The 14,689-nt window shown below is 42.0% G+C and overlaps 1 protein-coding gene across 19 annotated transcripts in view; it reads left to right on the top strand.

The window, feature by feature from the left end:
• LOC115150762 (calcium-dependent secretion activator 1) overlaps positions 1 to 14,689 on the top strand; it is a 183,066-nt gene that overhangs the window by 132,837 nt on the left and 35,540 nt on the right. For 6 of the 19 annotated variants that reach the window (XM_029694414.1, XM_029694401.1, XM_029694409.1 and 3 more), the window contains 6 exons: positions 90 to 196; positions 493 to 522; positions 1,381 to 1,389; positions 3,276 to 3,432; positions 5,296 to 5,437; positions 13,539 to 13,682. In XM_029694414.1, the coding sequence (XP_029550274.1) occupies positions 90 to 196; positions 493 to 522; positions 1,381 to 1,389; positions 3,276 to 3,432; positions 5,296 to 5,437; positions 13,539 to 13,682 (589 nt within the window). The remainder of the gene's footprint in view (positions 1 to 89; positions 197 to 492; positions 523 to 1,380; positions 1,390 to 3,275; positions 3,433 to 5,295; positions 5,438 to 13,538; positions 13,683 to 14,689) is intronic. The other 13 variants (XM_029694404.1, XM_029694411.1, XM_029694400.1 and 10 more) reach the window with 6 other exon arrangements.

The raw sequence follows: 14,689 nt of genomic DNA, 5'->3' as shown, positions 1-14,689 counted from the left end.
ACCATTACCATAACGTTGATCAGACGTTGTGGGGAGGTTTTACAGCCAGGTATCTCCCTCCATATTGACCTGTGACCTTTGTGCTTCAGAGAATGTAGGGCGCTTAGTCACCCCAGCCAAAAAGCTGGAGGACACCATCCGCCTGGCCGAATTGGTCATCGAGGTCCTCCAACAGAATGAGGAGCACCATGCAGAGGTGAGTACATTACACTGTCTGTCTGTCTGTCTGTCTGTCTGTCTGTCTGTCTGTCTGTCTGTCTGTCTGTCTGTCTGTCTGTCTGTCTGTCTGTCTGTCTGTCTGTCTGTCTGTCTGTCTGTCGCTCTCTCTCTCTCACACACACACACACACACACACATTATGTCTAATATATTCCTATCAAACACTGTGCAACGTGACCAGGGAAAATCCAAAGTCAGTTATTACCATAGCAGAGAATGAAGAACTACAGAGAACCATGGGGCATTTATTCTGTCTGACTCTGTGTTTAACAGGCTACAGTCACAAGTACTGGAAATCAGTCGGTACAGTATTCATATCTCTGTTTTCTTCCTCCATATCTCACTGGTGCATGCTAGCCAGACAGCACTGGCCTGCACGGTAGGAGGTCAAGGTGTGGTTTTAAAGGTCAAAAAGGTTTCATCATTTCATGTGCACCGGGCTTAGTTTGGGATGACAAAGATGAGCAGTGCACAGTTTGACTGGGGGACATCTGATTGGGTTACTTTGTTTGCTCTACATGCCCACCTGGATGTGAAAGCCAGCGGGACTTTAATTAACCCTATTACCTCATATCCTACCCTAGGCGCTAGCTAGGAAGTTTTTCCCTGTGATGTCACAGTTGCTTTTCCTGTGAACAAGGGTGTCCCCCACAGAGGTTGCATGGGTCTGGTAGAGCAGTGTAGTACAGTGTGTAGTGTAGTGGAGGTTGGATGTGATGATGACTCACAGACTCGATCATCCTGTTGTTGTGTCACATACTTTTAGTGGCACATGACTGTATTTGTACTCTTTCCAGAAACGTGAAGAGAATTTACAGACCTCAGTGACCCATTTTTAAATACCAAATGTGTCTATTGATTATGTGGCTAGGCCAAGTGCATGGTTTTCCTCGCGTATATCATGTTTATTCACAAAATAGAATGTTACCATCTTTTTTAACAGACCTTGACCTCTTGAGTATGTTTTGAAACAACAACAAAAAATGTCTCTGTTGTTTTGGATCATTTCTTTCTTTCACTGTCATCATCGCATATTTTCTGCCAACTAACCATTAGAAGTAAAAAGTCAACACGGGGATGCCAACTTTGCAGAAGTGTACCTGACTTAACCCCTTCCTGTTCTCTCATTGTTTGTTTTGTTTGCGGGGAATGTCCGAACAGGGCAAAGAGGTATGTGATAGATCCTGATAACATGACCTCTAACCCCTGCCACCCCCCACCTGCCATGACCCCTAACCCCTGCCACACCCACCTCCCATACTATGTGCATGTCCTGAAGATGCCCAATACCCAGGGATGATCTTAACTGTTCCCATCTTCCTTGTCTAGTAATAGCCTTGTACCCCAACTTCTTCCCTTATAGTTGCTGTCAGCCCGTCCCAGAGAGTTGTGCAAGTGCTTGTGCAACCCAAAGGGTTGCCTTTGGTGATAAGGCATACCCCAACAAGCACTGTGGCAGTGTCCCTGTCTTTCATACTTAGACCCATCCTACTGAAATAGTAGCCCCCCCCCCCCACCACCACATCACCCCCCTCACCGTCTGGTCTGGTGCAGTTTTCTCTGTCCACCCCAAATGACACAGCCAACTCTGGTCCCATCCTGTCAGGGAAAGACCTGCTCTGTAGTGCTGTGTGTTTGAGGAAAGGAGGAAAGCTGTGTGACAGGTAAGAGAGGTGATCCAGTCACCTTGACCCAACAAGCTGATCCTCCTCCATTGTAGACCTGAGTACTCTCAATGGAAAAAGCATGCCATTTGTCAGGGTCAACGTGACCCACTCTATCCCCTCTTTCATTTCTCAAGTGCATTGTTGTGTGAATTTCCCCATTCAAAATGTAAACTAACACTGTCAGTAGACCAGCAGAAGCAGCAATAGGCACATCTTCCACTCCCCAACTCAGGACCCTCAGTCACCTGATTCATTCAGTTTGAGTCAATTCCATTTTTATTCAACTCAATTGGCGAATCTAATACAGTGTTTGTGTGTAGTGTATGCCATGTCCAATAAAGACCATTAATTGACTTGAATAGAAATTAAACTGACCCTAACTGTTACTCAATTCAGCATCCAATGTGGAGCATTAGTAGATGAATCCTCCTCGAGGCCTGTAATGAAGGTTTTATTTATGGTTATGAGCCTCACCATTTTGACCCAGAGATCCTGTTGCTGGTTGCTGCTGGTGCTGTCATGCCAACCGTCCCATGCCAGAGTGCATGGGAACATTCACATCACAGAGGTGTGACGATGTGAATGGCTGATGGCCAAGACCTCCAATGGGAAGAGATAGGGGGAGCATGGGAAGCTGAGTGTTAATCTGCATGAGACCAGCCTGTTCCAGACTCTGTCACTCCACTGATTCTATCTATCCTATGGGGAGGCTCAGAGCAGCTCTGTGTGAATGACTTAGTCAAGGAGCCGTGTCTACGCAGTTCTCTGTGTCTCTCTCTGTGGTCCAACAGAACAGCGCACGTTTAGCCGTGCTCAAGCGCAGAACTGAAACACTGTGCTCAAAGCTGTGAAGTGTACCCCAGAGATCTCTGTGTGATGCCTTAGAGGTGACAACTTGACTCTTATTGTGAAAACGAGAGAAGAAAAGAGCCCTTATATAGATCGGTGGAGTAACATTCTCTCCCTTTTCCTCTCTAGAGAATGACAGTGCTGTGAGGCTTGTAGTTAGAGATGTGCTTGTATTATATTTGCATAATCTTATCCTCAATTTGTGTTTCTGTCTCTCTCTTTGTATGTTTCTCTACCTGCCTCCTTTTCCCCCTCTTTCACCCTCTTTATTTTTCTCAAACTTCCTTTAACTTCCCATTCCTCTTCTTCTCTCTCTTTCGTTCATTCCCCCTTCTATCCTGTTCTCTTTGTCTATGTATTCCTCTCCTCTTTCTTTCATTCTTCACTCAATCTATCTCTCTTTCCTCTCTCTCTCTCTCTCTCTCTCTCTCTCTCTCTCTCTCTCTCTCTCACTCACTCACTCACTCACTCACTCGCTCACTCACTCACTCACTCAATCACTCACACTCTCTCTCTCGCTCTGTCTCTCTCTGTCTCTAGGCGTTTGCGTGGTGGTCTGACCTGATGGTGGAGCACGCGGAGACCTTCCTGTCTCTGTATGCGGTGGACATGGACGCTGCTCTGGAGGTGCAGCCACCTGACAGCTGGGACAGCTTCCCTCTCTTCCAGCTCCTCAACGACTTCCTGAGGACCGACTGTGAGTGCCTCCAACCCCAAACCAGGCCCTGAACCAGGGCTACATTATGAACAGACACGCACAGCGTTTAGCACTCCAGAACCATACAGTACACACTTAACATGAGTGAAGCATTCATGTCACATAGGACTGGGTTTTTATTGAATATTCATTGTGGTTGGTCTTGGCAAACTGGAGAAACTAAAACCTAGAGTTGAGATCTAATGGTACATTCCCACAGCATGATGCTTTCTACATTTGACTTCAGTATAATGAAAGGGATGAAGGTAATTGAGAGGACAATAGGGCGCTATGGGAGCTTCGCAGTAAGAGCTGAGAGACTAACAGTGAAATGGTTGCTGTGCGCCCTGTCATCTCCCTAATGAACTGCAGTTGCCGTAGGAGCACTGTCCAGGGTGCTGAAAGCGTGAGCCAGAAAAGAAACACTTACCACTGCCTTTGTGAAGTGAACCTACACTGGGCTAATTGTCCCTGGGGAATGTCTCCTTTTAGCTTGTCAGCCAGGAGTCTGGAAGGATGTAATGCAGTCTGTTGTTCACCTGCAGTGGCTTAATGGACTTAGACTGGAACAGCTTGTTATGCTCGCTTGCTACTGCTGCACAATTGGCCGCATTCACAAGTGGCTTTTTTTTTTAAATAGCCGATTGGTTATTCACATTGCAATGATCATAGTTACTAGACCATCTGTATACATGCCAAACAGAATGGCAAATTTAATGGTATTCTTCCCCAATTTACTTTTATAATTCCAAAAGGCTCCAGTGATCACTGCATGACAACACATGTTGGATTTCATAGTGCACACTTTACATACAGTATAATTGATGTAGCATACATGGACTAATTCCATGTAATACTAGTCATTCTAATTCCCATGGCTTTGACAGCATAACTCAACATGCAAACCTCACACGGTGTTGAGTGATATGGTCACCAAAATAGCATCCATCTATCCGTCTCCCTCAGGGTCCTCCAGTGGTTTACAGGAGCACACTAACACAGTATACAATGTCAAAATCCACACTACACACACAGTGCAACATCCCCACAACTACCATTCCATATCACAGGGGCATTTTACACAGAAGGTCATTTGTTTTGTCTCCCCAAAGCAGCTAGCTTATATGGCAGGAAATACCCCTAGCACCAGACAGGCGCCAAAAGTCAGACGCCATTGAAGCAGTTAATGAGGTCTAAAACAGAAGTGGCTGGGAGAGGGGTGAGCCCTGCATCATCACTTCTGGACAAGTACATCAAAGTGTACAGCAGCCGCTCAAGTGGCTAATTGGAGAGCGGCAATCAAGGAACAAAATAAACATCGCACCTACCGTGTATCATCGACCTTGACTTCTATAACACGCAGCACACACATATAGCCTACACACACAAACACACACACACACACACACACAGAGAGAGAGGGAGAGCGAGCGCTCAAAGAGATAAAATACAGACCCACTGTGTGGAGCCGTGAGCCATCACATTAGCACACACTGGCCTCCATTTTATCTCCCGTGGTCTGTGTTAGCGTTGCCTTTTTACCAGTTGAATAGAGAGGAGTCATGCCTTGTCTGAAAAAACTATAGGCAACAGATATACAACAGAGAGAATTGTCTAGTACGGTAGCTGATAGCGAGGAGCTAGACTACTATTAGCTTCCTTCTGATAGGACTCAAAAGCTTAAAGCAAGGGTTCCACAGCATAGCTTTCATAAGACCAGTCCTTTCAAGACAGCGATCACTTCAAGGAAGACAGGAAGGAGAAGCATTTCCAAGTCATTCTCCCTTGGCTGTTATATTGATGATTGTTCCTTTGGTGTTACAATTTAATGAATGACTTAATATATGCTCTTTCCTGTCTCAGATAACCTGTGCAACGGGCAGTTCCACAGACACCTGCAGGACCTGTACGCCCCCCTTGTGGTGCGATATGTGGACCTCATGGAGTCATCTATCGCCCAGTCCATCCACAGGGGCTTCGAGAGAGAGTCCTGGGAGCCTGTCAAGTAAGGGCACCTCAACATCTAGAATCAACACCCTATTGTAATGATTGGATATCCTGGGTGCTACACAGTTTCTGCATTCAAGTTGGCTATAGCAGAAACTAACTGGCACCCAGACTAGTCATACTGCAGTAGCCTAAGCATACCTTTCTTCATGTAGGCCAATTAATCAATGAAGGATTTTGGGTACTACCCAACATACAATATAGGTAGATGCTAATATATTTTCAAACATGAATTACTGTCAATGATTTTAGGCTTTCTTGTTCATGTTAAAATAAATATTCAGATATTTTTGGGGTGATCATTTGTACCATGTATTTGTACATGAAATAGGTTGTTATCCACATAAATGATGTATACTGAACAAAATATAAACACAACATGTAAAGTGTAGGTCCCATGTATCATGAGCAACAATAAAAGATCCCAGAAATGTTCCATACGCACAAAAAGCTTATTTCGCTCAAATTTTGTGCACAAATTTGTTTACATCCCTGTTATTGAGCATTTCTCCTTTGCCAAGATAATCCATCCACCTGACAGTTATGGCATATCAAGAAGCTGATTAAACAGCATGGTCATTACACAGCTGCACTTTGTGCTGGGGACATTAAAAAGCCACTCTAAAATGTGCAGTTTTGTCACACACACAATGCCAACGATGTCTCAAGTTTTGAGGGAGCGTGCAATTGCCATGCTGACTGCAGGAATGTCCACCAGAGCTGTTGCCAGAGAATGTAATGTCCATTTATTTAGCATAAGCCACCTCCAACGTCGTTTTAGAGAATTTGGCAGTACTTCCAACCGGCCTCACAACCTCAGACCACGTGTAACCATGCAAGCCCAGGACCTCCACGTCCAAGCTTCTTCACCTTTGGGATCATCTGAGACCAGCCATCCAGACAGCTGATGAAACTGAGGAGTGTTTATGTCTGTAATAAAGCCCTATTTTGAAGTAAAAAATAATTCTGATTGGGTGGACCTGGCTCCCCAGTGGGTGAGCCTGGCTCCCAAGTGGATGTGACTATGCCCTCCCAGGCCCACCCATGGTTGTGCCGCTGTCCAGTCATGTGAAATCCATAGATCAGGGCCTAATTTATTTATTTAAATTGACTGATTTCCTTATATGAACTGTAACTAATACTTTTGTTCAGTATATATTTGTGGGCAATTGTGTAAAAATATATGGTAACTATTTACGTTGCTACATATCCATAACACATGTATTACTCATAAGCATTTCATGAACATGTTATAACAGGTCTCAACCGCATTATTAAAGGTTCACTAAATATATCTATAGCATATTCATGTCATGCTATGCAAGGGCTCATATTTAGGTATCTTAATAGATGCATCATTACAATGACAGCTTAGTGACATCATTATGGCTGTTGTCAAAAGTGTGCTTCAGCCATACCAGTGTTAGTGAATATGCCAAAAGGCCAAACCACGTTTAGAAAATGATGCTGATATATAGCCTGTACCAGCCCCATTTCCCCCACCGGCCGGTATAGGCCCATGACTTACCTTCTTCTTCTTCTTCTCACTGAGGTCAATGGTGAAGGAGATCCCCACAGGGTTGAATCCTCTGGGTAAATTTTACAGATCACATCGTGTAGTGGAGGGTCATATCATAACTCTTTCATATCTCATTAGCAACTCTCATTCACATCACAATTAAGTAGGTCATACTGGTCTATAATGCACACATGAAAGGTCTATGTGTGTATTCTATGCAGTCACATTAAAGTCAAATCTGTTTTCACATTCATAAAGCATTTATAGCTAAGCACTTCATGGTAATTAACTGTACATTTTGCCACTGATCTATAACACCAACATTAAAGGTCTATGTATGAATTCTATGCAGTCAGTGTAATATAATTTAAATTTTCCCATTCATAACACATTTATAAACGTGCCTCAATTATCAAGAAGAACACAGACACAACACAGAATTTTAAAGGAAATATGGACATTTGTATTTACATTTTCTAGATGTAGCACATAAATCAATTGCTGAAGTATCTTACTATTCACATTTTTCAGTTCAACTTTTCTTTAATAGATTTAACAAAGATTGATATTTATTGTATTCATATTCAATTCCTCATTTCAGACTCATAGCTAGCAATAACTATTTTAGTATGTACAACGTACCCTTATTCACTAATGTAGCTAGCTAGCTAGCTTAGCTCCTGGCAATGTCAACACATTTTCCAACTTTGTCAATAAAAGTTAATCTCATCATAAAACTCATAAGACATTTAGTTCACAGTGATAGGTATCTGTATATTTTAAGACATACATTGTACTTTTGGACATTATGAGGTGAAAAATATATCATCTTTACTCCACACACAGAGACGCATACAAAGCTTTTCCTCGCCCTCCATTTAGCAAATCTGACCATAAGTCTATCCTCCTGATTCCTGCTTACAAGAAAAAACTTGAACAGGAAGTACCAGTGTCGCACTGAATTTGGAAGTGGTCCGATAAAGTGGATGCGGTTTCGCTAGCACAGACTTGAATATGTTCCTTGATTCATCTGATGGCATTGAAGAGTTTACCACATCAGACAACAGCTTCATTAATAAGTGCATTGACGATGTCATCCCCATAGTGGCCGTACGTACATATCCCAACCAGAAGCCATGGATTACAGCCAACATCCACATTGAGCTAAAGGCTAGAGCTGCCACTTTCAATGACTGGGATACTAATCAAGACGCTTATAAGAAATCCCGCTGTGCCCTCCGACGAACCATCAAACAGGCAAAGCGTTCATACAAGACCAAGATCGAATCCTATTACACCAGCTCTGATGCTCGTCAGATGTGGCAGGGCTTGAAAACTATCATGAATTACAAAGGAAAACAGTCACGAGCTGTCCAGTGACGCGAGCCTACCAGACGAGTTAAATTACTTCTATGCTCGCTTCAAGGCTAGCAACACTGAACCATGCATGAGAGCACCAGCCGTGCTGGACGACTGTGTGATCACACTCTCCGTAGCCGGTGTGAGTAAGAACTTTAAACAGGTTAACGTTCACAAGGCCACAGGGCAAGAAGGATTACCAGGACACATACTCAGAACATGCGCTGACCAGCTGGCAACTGTCTTCACTGACATTTTCAACCTCTCCCTGATGCAGTCTGTAATACTTACATGTTTTAAGCAGACCACCATAGTCCCTGTGCCCAAGAACGTCAAGGTAACCTGTCTAAGTGACTATCACCCCTTAGCACTCACATATGTAACCATGAAATGCTTTGAAAGGATGGTCATGGCTCACATCAACATCATCATCCCAGACACCCTGGACCCACTCCAATTTGCATACCGCCACAACAGATCCACAGATGACTCGATCTCTATTGCACTCCACTCTGCCCTTTCCCTCATGGACAAAAGGAACACCTATGTGAGAATGCTGTTCATTGACTACAACTCAGTGTTCAACACCATAGTAACCTCCAAACTCATCACCAAGCTAAGGACCCTGTGTTTAAACACCATCCTCTGTAACTGGATCCTGGATGGCCCCATGTGATGAGGGAAGGAAACAACGTATCCCCCACGTTGACCCTCAGCACGAGAGCCACTCAGGGGTGTGTGCTTAGTCTCCTCCTGTACTCCCTGTTCACCCATGACTGCGAGTACAACATTTAGATGTAACTCTGACATATACATTGTGAAATCTCTTAAAGTTACAATGTTTCTGTTATAACATCTTAAATGATATCTCAAAACAATAAATTATCTGACATGATAGTTCTTCAAGTCCCTCCCGACCATTTCCCACATTCTTTGTGTTAGAAATATTGTTTCATTATCCACTTTTGGATGTTGGGAGTTTTGGCGGGAAGAATCTCTTTGTAACAAAAGGGTTCTTTCCCCTCAATACTGCATGGCAAGGGAGAGAAAGTTACTGCAAGGTATTTACAACCGTCATAAAACTGGCCAACTCCCTCAGGAAAGTCTTGAAACCTTTGATTAGCCGGCACCTTTGATCTCCACCCAGGAGGGCAAGTCAGGGCACTAGTCACTTTATTCCTACCTACAGTATATGTACATACAGTTGAAGTCGTAAGTTTACATACACCTTAGCCAAATACATTTAAACTCAGTTTTTCACAGTTCCTGACATTTATAGTAAAGATTCCCTGTCTTAGGTCAGTTAGGATCACCACTTTATTTTAAGAATGTGAAATGTCAGAATAATAGTAGAGAATGATTTATTTCAGCTTTTATTTCTTTCATCACATTCCCAGTGGGTCAGAAGTTTACATACACTCAATTAGTATTTGGTAGCATTGCCTTTAAATTGTTTAACTTGGGTCAAATGTTTCAGGTAGTCTTCCACAAGCTTCCCACAATAAGTTGGGTGAATTGTGGCCCATTCCTCCTGACAGAGCTGGTGTAACTGAGTCAGGTTTGTAGGCCTCCTTGCTCGCACACACATTTTCAGTTCTACTCACACATTTTCTATAAGATTGAGGTCAGGGCTTTGTGATGGCCACTCCAATACCTTGACTTAGTTGTCCTTAAGCCATTTTGCCACAACTTTGGAAGTGTGCTTGGGGTCATTGTCCATTTGGAAGACCCATTTGCGACCAAGGTTTACCTTCCTGACTGATGTCTTGAGATGTTGCTTCAATATATCCACCTAATTTTCCTTCGTCATGATGCCATCTATTTTGTGAAGTGCACCAGTCCCTCCTGCAGCAAAGCACCCCCACAACATGATGCTGCCACCCCCATACTTCACGGTTGGGATGGTGTTCTTCGGCTTGCAAGCCTCCCCCTTTTTCCTCCAAACATAACGATGGTCATTATGGCCAAACAGTTCTATTTTTGTTTCATCAGACCAGAGGACGTTTCTCCAAAAAGTACGATCTTTGTCCCCATGTGCAGTTGCAAACCGTAGTCTGGCTTTTTTATGGCGGTTTTGGAGCAGTGACTTCTTCCTTACTGAGGGGCCTTTCAGGTTATGTCGATATAGGACTCGTTTTACTGTGGATATAGATACTTTTGTACCTGTTTCCTCCAGCATCTTCACAAGGTCCTTTGCTGTTGTTCTGTGATTGATTTGCCCTTTTCACACCAAAGTACGTTCATCTCTATGAGACAGAACGCGCCTCCTTCCTGAGAAATGGCAGCTGCGTGGTCCCATGGTGTTTATACTTGCGTACTATTGTTTGTACAGATGAACGTGGTACCTTCAGGCGTTTGGAAATTGCTCCCAAGGATGAACCAGACTTGTGGAGGTCAACAATTTATGTTCTGAGGTCTTGGCTGATATATTTTGATTTTCCAATGATGTCAAGCGAAGAGGAACTGAGTTTGAAGGTAGGCCTTGAAATACATCCACAGGTACACCTCCAATTGACTCAAATGATGTCAATGAGCCTATCAGAAGCTTCTAAAGCCATGACATCATTTTCTGGAATGTTCCAAGCTGTTTAAAGGCACAGTCAACTTAGTGTATATAAACTTCTGACCCACTGGAATTGTGATACAGTGAGTTATAAGTGAAATAATCTGTCTGTAAACAATTGTTGGAAAAATGACTTGTGTCGTGCACAAAGTAGATGTCCTAACTGACTTGCCAAAACTATAGTTTGTTAACAAGAAATGGAGTGGTTGAAAAACGAGTTTTAATGACTCCAACCTAAGTGTATGTAAACTTCCGACTTCAACTGTATCTACCTCAAATACCTCGTACCACTGCACATCGACTCAGTACTGGTACTCTGTGTATATAGCCAAGTTATCGTTACTCATTGTGTATTTATTCCTCGTGTTATTTTTCTACGATTTTTTGTTTTTCTCTTTGCATTGTTGGGAAGGGCTCGTAAGTAAATATTTTACTGTTTGTCTACACCTGTTCTTTACAAAGCATGTGACCTTTTTTTGTTCTTTTATTTGAATTAAGAGACAAACATCATCACATTCTTTCCATTTTGGATGCACTATCACAGCATGTGAGAGTTGAGTGGTCATTGAAATGACACTTCCTGGTGAAGTCTCGCTTCTACAAAAATCATTACAAAAATGAATTAAACATTTTGTTAACCTTTTTCATGAATGAAAGTGTACATTTGTACATTTAAAATAACAAAAATAGCTATTAAAAGCTAGAAGAATGCTAGGCTGTCACCCGGAAGCGATGCCACCATGACTTACCTCTCGTCTGCAGTCAAAACATAGAGAATGATAGAGGCTTCTAGTTGCCAAAAGGCCTTATCAGCATGGGCAGCGCCATATTAGCATGGGCAGCGCCATTTTAATGTAGTCAACTGGGTGGGACTTCCAACTTCGTTGGCTGATCCCTCCTGATGACCTTGTTGGAGTCATGTCCATCCGGGTCATCAGGCGGGATCAGCCAATCGTGAAGAAGAACATTGACTACTTCTAAATGGAGATAGCCTCCATGTCGCTGCCAATGCTGTCACAGACGCTAGAATGGCACATATACAAAGATGAGTTCTCTATATATCACTATGTTCTCTCTTAATTTGTCCTGTTTTAAAAGGTCTGTAATGTGCAAAAGTACAATGTAAACAGTGAAATAGCGAACATTGTTAACAAAACGTTTAATAAGGGGGAAACACTAGCTAGCTTTACCACCTTGTGTTATTACGTTTTACTCACTAAAACAGTTATTGCTAGCTATCGGTCTGAAATGGGGAATTGAATTTGAATGCTTTGAAAATTAATCTTTGTTAAATATATTCAAGACAAAACTAACTGAAAAATGTTAATAGTAGGATTCTTTGGCAATTGTTTTCTGTGCTAGCTAGCTAACGTTACATATGGAAAATTGAAATAAAATACCATTCTGTGTTGTGTTCGTATTCTTTTTGATAAGTGAGGCATGTTTATAAATGCCTTATAAATGCGTTATGAATGAGAAAATTGAAATGACAGTACATTAACTGCATAAAATTCATACATAGACCTTTAATGTTGGTTTTATAGATCAGAGTGGCAAACTGTACAGGTAATTACCATGAAGTGCTTAGCTATAAATGCTTTATGGGAAAATAGATTTGACTTTAATGTGACTGCATAGAATTCATACCCTTCATGTGTGCATAATAGACTAGGACTAACTTAATTGTGATGTGGAGAAGGGTTGTTAATGAGTTACGGAAGAGTTATAGTATGACCCTCCACTACACGATGTGATCTGTAAAATTTACCCAGAGGATTCAACCCTGTGGGGATCTCCTTCACCATTGACCTCAGTGAGAAGAAGAAGAAGAAGGTAAGTCATGGGCCTATACCGGCCGGTGGGGGAAATGGGGCTGGTACAGGCTATATATCAGCATCATTTTCTAAACGTGGTTTGGCCTTTTGGCATATTCACTAACACTGGTATGGCTGAAGCACACTTTTGACAACAGCCATAACGATGTCACTAAGCTGTCATTGTAATGATGCATCTATTAAGATACCTAAATATGAGCTCTTGCATAGCATGACATGAATGCACTATAGATATGCAATGAATATATTTCATTAACCTTTAATAATGTGGTTGAGACCTGTTATAAAGCGTTCATGAAATACTTAAAGATATGTAATAAATGTGTTGTAGACATGTAGTCAAAGTAAATCGTTACCAAATATATTAATTTGTACTAGCAAGATTATTTACTATCTATTTAATTCACATTTTCCCTATTGCAGCTAAGACCATATGTCTGAAAATGTTGTCGGAAACATTTTTCCTCTGTTTGGTATTCCCTAGTGTTCATATGGTATTCCTGGTATTAATGTCCTATTTGCTGTCACCATATGTTGAGTTATCAGTTGTTAACTATATTTAGTCATTGTTCTCTGCAATGCTGATAAGACACTCTTTACACATCATTTTTCAACGTTAGATTTGTCTCTTCTATTCACTGCAACTATACCCTTACTTATTTCAACTTAATAACTGCTATTTTTCTTGTAAATTTGCTCTGCCTCACCAATTGTTTTTCTTTTTCTTGGCATTGCTTCACTTTCCCTTTGAAAACACATCCATATTACCGCTGTTATAGCACATCATATTTTCTAGTTCTTCACGTCTGTTTCCTCTACACAGGAGCCTGACAAGTAATCTTCCTGATTTGAATCTACCAAATGTCAAGCTCCAAATGCCCAAAGTACCAAATCTACCGCCAGTTAGCCTACTAACAATGCCTAGCTTTTCTACACCCAACTGGATGGCAGCTACATGTGACTCAGAGTGTGTATTGAGTCTCTGTTGGAGCCTGAAACATGAAAAATGCATGTGTGTTTTTGGCATGAACATGTCACATGTCCTCTGAAGTACTGGCTAAATTTCTGGAGATGTACAGGCAATATCCACCAATCCTAATTTAGATGGGGTCAGGTTAGGCCTTGTTGATTTGACTTAGTTAGCTAATGGCAGCTACTCAACAATAGGCTACAATAAAACATTGACACATTTTACTCATACCGTAGTAGGGCCTGTAGTGCATTTGTAAAACCAACCATGCCTAACGTGCAGAAGTAAGAGAGCTTTGATCAGCTCTAGGGCTCCTGGTGTTTGTCTTTACTGAGGCATGAGCCTCTCAGATACGCCTACTTTAAAACAGATCATGTTCACTCATTCACACCATGATAATGATCCCACTTTTATATTGATGGAATATGAAATGAAGTCCCATTTCATTAGTGATTCTGCCAGTTGTAAAACTCCATGTCTACCTGTTAGCTCTTAGCAGCCCTCCCGGGGGACCAATGAGAGACACAGCGTGAAGATAATTGCAAAGCTATGTTTAGATATGTTGATCAAAAGCACTTCTTCTGCACCTTGAGGTACACCTGACACATTACCAAAGTGAAACATCTCCAGCACCAGCTACTAAAAATGTGTGAAAGGAGAGAGAGAGATGAAATGAATACATTCGCTGCCAAAATGTAAAGGCACTGCTCTGTCAAAGATAGGCCTGAACTAAAAGCAGGTTCGGTATCTTGTAAATAAGCCATAAAGACTAAGTCAATCTCACCCCACAAAAGAAAACTCAAACACAGCCTTGGCACAACCACATTGTTGATAATTTGGAAAAAACAGGCTCAGCCTATACTAAAATATGTAGTAAAACACTGCCTGTGATCTGAAGTTCTTTTTCCAGAATCCAAGTTGTCCCAGTGTTCTTATTGTTCTACCTGCAGCCATGTTCATGCCAAGGCCCTCGCATGGGGTGTGGGGTTAGAGTAGGCAGTGTT

Source organism: Salmo trutta, chromosome 16 (genome assembly GCF_901001165.1).
Source record: "Salmo trutta chromosome 16, fSalTru1.1, whole genome shotgun sequence".
In the NCBI taxonomy this organism is placed as follows: Eukaryota; Metazoa; Chordata; class Actinopteri; order Salmoniformes; family Salmonidae; genus Salmo; species Salmo trutta.
This window is presented reverse-complemented; position numbering and strand designations above follow the sequence as displayed.